This window comes from Pteropus alecto, unplaced genomic scaffold (assembly GCF_000325575.1).
Source record: "Pteropus alecto unplaced genomic scaffold, ASM32557v1 scaffold388, whole genome shotgun sequence".
Taxonomy (NCBI): Eukaryota; Metazoa; Chordata; class Mammalia; order Chiroptera; family Pteropodidae; genus Pteropus; species Pteropus alecto.
Window position 1 is genome coordinate 1,024,526 of NW_006441398.1, and position 4,611 is coordinate 1,029,136.

Below are 4,611 nucleotides of genomic sequence, written 5' to 3' on the forward strand. Positions count from 1 at the left end.
ACACCATCAGGTCCAAACTCTGGCTCAGTTCACATACTCAAGTCACTGTAGCCAATCAGCACCTGTCTGCCTGGTGTCAGACTCACCTCGACATCAACTCTGGCCTGCCTCTTAATTCTTGAACACATGACTGACCATCCTCTGGGCCTCAGTTTTCCCATCTGTCACCTCGGCATGATGAGAACAGCAGATTCATAGGGCTGTTGTAAAAATCTGATGAGATCAGCCTAGCACCAATGAACTCTGAGAAGTGGAAGCTCCTATTGTTATTATTCATTCAACAAATATCAGTGCCAGGTGGGGATGGAGGGGTAAGGAGACAGGCATGATCCTTGAGCTCTTGGAAGAAGGCACCAAGAGGGAATCTAACTCTGGTGTCATCAGCATTACCTGGAACTAGTTAAATGCAGGTTCCTGGGCCCCATTGCCCAGAGTCTGGGATGGCCGTGGAATCTGCTGCTTGAGCTACCCCCACTCTGGGATGATTCTGAGGCAGGTGGTCCTGGGGGCACTTTCTGAGAAAACTTGGCCTGCATTTTCTAGGACCTAGGAGAGTAAGACCTTTGTGGCCCCTCCCACCAAGAAAGGGCTTTAAAAGCTCCACATTCATTGGTGCTTTCTCCTCAAGATACAAAGCCCGAAGGCCTCATCCCTTCCACTCAGGTGCTGAGATGAGCTCAAATGATGAGAGCTGAAAGTCTGAGCTCAAAAAAGGGACGGAGAGATGTATAAAACAGTTCAATCAACTTTTCTACTGGAGGCCTTCTCAGCACTGTCATTGTCAGTCTCCAGGAGGGACAATACAGGATGCCAAATTTCCAATAATTATTCAACCAGGGAGCTCTTTTTATTTCCATTTGTGGATGACCAGGTTAATCAGAGTTCTGTAGAGTATTCCCTAGAGAGGAATGTCGCAAATCTCTATATAGCATGAGGTGTTCCCCATCTCTTTGAACATGAGACTCCTTTCTTTACAGATCAGGGCACTGTAAGATAAGGGAATTACTAAGCAAATCTGTTCCTCGGCAATGAAACTGCCAAGAAAAGCACCCATGGCTGCACCTATCTTCAAAGCCAATAGCTATATTTTTGGAGAATGAATAACTTCCTCCAGATCTGTGGCTGGCAAACTACTGTAAAGGGCCAGAGAGTCAATGTGTTTGGCTTTGTGGGTAGTCTCTGTTGCAATGACTCAGCTCTGCCACTGCAGTGTGAAAGCAGCCATAGATGATATGTAAATAAGTAAGTGTGGCTGTGTGCTCATAAAACTTTATTTCTAGATTAAATTTCATATAATTGAGATTAAATTTCATAAAACTTGAACGTCATATTATCTGTATCACAAAGTACCTTTCTTTTGACGCGCCCCCCCCCCATCATTTAAGAATGTAAAAATCATTCTTAGCTCATGGGCCATAGTTGGATGCCAAATCCTATAACCAAATCGTTTACATCTTAAATGAGGCCTGTAGGAGGAAAGGAAAAACTCATCCTCCTTATCTGTAGAATAGCTTCAGTTAGAAACTTAGAGAAGAATAGGGAAATTAACTCTTATTACATGGGTTTCCTTCATCCTCTATATTCCGTTTATTAGACTTGTCAATAACTTCTCCAAAACAGATCCTAAGGCTGGACACTTCTCTCCATCTGCATCAACACCATGCTAGTCTGAGCTGCTATCCTCTCCTACCTGGACCCCTGATACCACCTTGTCACTAGCTCCTGGCTTTACGCTTGCCACTATAGTGTATCAGATCCTATGAAAACACAAATATATCTTGTTATTCCTTTAATCAGAGGCTCCAAGACTCCCCATCAACAGAGAATAAAAATCCAGAGCCCTTCCAGTTACCTACAGGGCTCCGTAGGATCTGGCCCCTCCAGTCCCTGCCTTTCTCATGCTGGATATTCTAGCCACAATGTTTCTCAGTCCTAAAATGCTCCAGGCCTCCTCCTGCCTCAGGACTTTTGCACCAGCTCTTCTCCCTATGGGCATTCTCAACTCATCTCCAGCCCCATCCTCCACAACTGGCTCCTTATCATTCAGGTCTCAGTTCATTTGTCCTTTCTTGGATTTTAAATGCCCCTCTCCCCAGTACTCTGGAGCACATACTCCTGTTTTATTTTCTTCCTCGCCCTGTATTTCCCTGTTTGTTTATTTTCTTCCTCCTTGTTCCTCTTCCCTCCACTACCAGACAGGAAGTTCCCCAAGGGTAGAGACCTGACCTGCCTTACCGATCGCTCCATCCTCAGCTCCTAAAACACAGTGAGGTCTCAACTCTTACTGTCAAATGCATGTCCATGAGCCAGGAACACACTAGTTCACTAGTTCCTGCTAGTGAGTGTCAAAAACCTGTTGGAATCTACTGATTGGTGAGAACTTGTGAAAAAGTTACTGACTCCTGCCAGCAGCAGGCTTGTGCTACAGGGGCAGGTGATGCCTCCTGGTCCAGAACGAGCCCCCTAGACCAGGAAGACTATGCACTGTGCTGTTGGTATCTGCAGGTTGCATTCCTGGGGGGGTCTGCCTGGCCCATCCCTTGTCCTGGGCCCCAAAATGCTGGGTGTGTGTGGGGAGAGGAGGGCGAGGACCGCTGCTCCAGAGACACCTTTCCCATGACATCTACCTCCCCCCGCTCTGACACACACACCCAGCTGCCTCCTGGAAAGCTTGGGGTTGAATCAGGGCCTGGGGCCCAGGGACAATTTTTCTTTCTGGCTACTTTCCCAAAGCCAGAGAAAGGCCTTAGCAGGGTGACACTTTCCCACTAGACACTCAAGTCCTGGTATCAATCTCCTGGGATCCCTGTCACCAGCCACATAGCCCAGCAAGTGAGCCAAACTTTCAAGCCACTAGGCTCTCACCCAATTCAAAATGATAAAAATAAACGTGAACAGTGTAATTCTGAGGGCTGAACAGGAAGCAACAATCATTATAATAACAGTAGCAGCTAACATAGTCTGAGCAATTACTGTGTATTTGATGCTCAACTTGTATTCTCTTATGAGATCCACAGAACAGTAACATGAGATTAAAATGATCACCAATGATCACTGCCCCCAGCTTAGACTGAAGGAAACTGAGGCCCAGAGAAGTGAAGTAACTCACCCAAGAGCACAAAGCTAGAAAGCAGTGGCCTGTTTTCAGGACAAGCAAACCAAGCCAGTGTTCCCTAGCCTAGTCAAATGACCCCTCTGGGCTTGAGCCCTTCAAATGTAAAAGTTATGGGGTGTTGGGGAGGCAGTCAACAAGAGTAGATAATTGGAATCCTCTCTTTCTGTTCAAAATTCACCTTTGTAACAGGTGATGATGATCTTTCTGGCAACTTGGTTATTTCTAGATTTTTACTGAAAATTAATCTCCGTCTTTCCTAACTTTCAAAGGGCCTTACCACCACTCAAAGAGAGTGTGGCCTAGAAATATTCCCTGGAGAAATGAGATGCCCCCACTTCCCCCACCCAGCCTTATCTCAAATTCTTGGGGTAAAGCTTTGGGAGAGCTTGAAACACAATCCATCTCCTTGAAGTTTATTGACTGATTTTAAAAGTGGCAGTTTGCACACTGCCACTCAGCTCTGCTGATGCCAAGCTCCAAAGCAAGATAGAGAATAAGGAAAGTAGACTTGGCTTGGCTATTAAAAAAAAAAAAAAATCTTCCCCAAGCTGGCAGATCTGGTCACCTGACAAAGCAGTCCCTCAGGTTCTCCTTTAACAGACTTGGAGAACTTACTTCCCCTTCCCTCTGACCTCAGTGTCCCCCTCCTGTCCACGTGGCTCTGGAGGCTAGTACCAACTCAGTGACATGCGACCCAGTTGACACCAACTTGACTGACACAAAAACATTTGTTTGGCCAACACAAATCTAAAGAATTTAAGAAACTTCCTCAGGTTTGCTTCCCATTCCCAGAAAAGGACACCTGGATGGGCAGAACAGCTAGGAATGGTTGGTCCCATCTCTGGTAACAGGCCCCCTGCCCAGGTCCCATACCAGGTCTGAGACAGCAGCCCACTGAGAAGCAATCAAGTTTCTGTTCCTCCTACTCAGCCATTCAAGATCACTCCTCCCTGCTACAGGCATCGCTTTCTGCAAACCAAAATCCTCCAGGCTAAAGCGATTCTCCTACCCACAGCTTCTCCATGAAACTTTGTCTCTGCCTCATCTCAGAGAGAAGAATGCAGATTTAGTGAGATAGCAGATTTAATGAGACAGCAGGGTTGAAATAAAAACGAGCTAACAGTTACTCTATCAAACACATTCAGAAACATTAAATGGGGTAAAAATTCAAAGATGAACCTTAGAGAGATCCCTAAAAGGAATTAGTAAAAGGGGCGATGGCAATGGTTCTCCCCATTTTACAGGATGGAAAACTGAGGCCACGGTTGTAACAGGTAGAGCCCTGGGAACGACTGGGGTTTCTAAAGAGACTCAGCACAGGTGGCCTCCCAACGCTTAGGAAAGCGGAAAGGCCCAGGCGGTACCTGCCCCGCCGGGTTACTGGGGGTGCCGGCCTGCCCCGCCCACATCTTACGAACTAGCTCCACCCACGCACCTCGGCCCCCGTCTCACCCCTCCCTAGCTCCTATTGGCCTAACCTCCGCAAGCCCGCCCCT

At 46.8% G+C, this 4,611-nt stretch overlaps 1 protein-coding gene across 15 annotated transcripts in view; it reads right to left on the reverse strand.

Moving 5' to 3' along the window:
• RFX1 (regulatory factor X1) overlaps positions 1 to 4,611 on the reverse strand; it is a 31,957-nt gene that overhangs the window by 25,702 nt on the left and 1,644 nt on the right. For 4 of the 15 annotated variants that reach the window (XM_025051615.1, XM_025051621.1, XM_025051622.1 and 1 more), the window contains exon 1: positions 87 to 4,529. The exons of 3 other annotated variants lie outside the window; for them this stretch is intronic. In XM_025051615.1, coding sequence (XP_024907383.1) covers positions 87 to 161 — 75 coding nt within the window. In that variant the 5' untranslated portion in view covers positions 162 to 4,529. Of the gene's footprint in view, positions 1 to 86; positions 4,530 to 4,611 lie in introns of those variants that run through there. 8 more of the 15 variants (XM_025051614.1, XM_025051617.1, XM_025051613.1 and 5 more) reach the window with 6 other exon arrangements.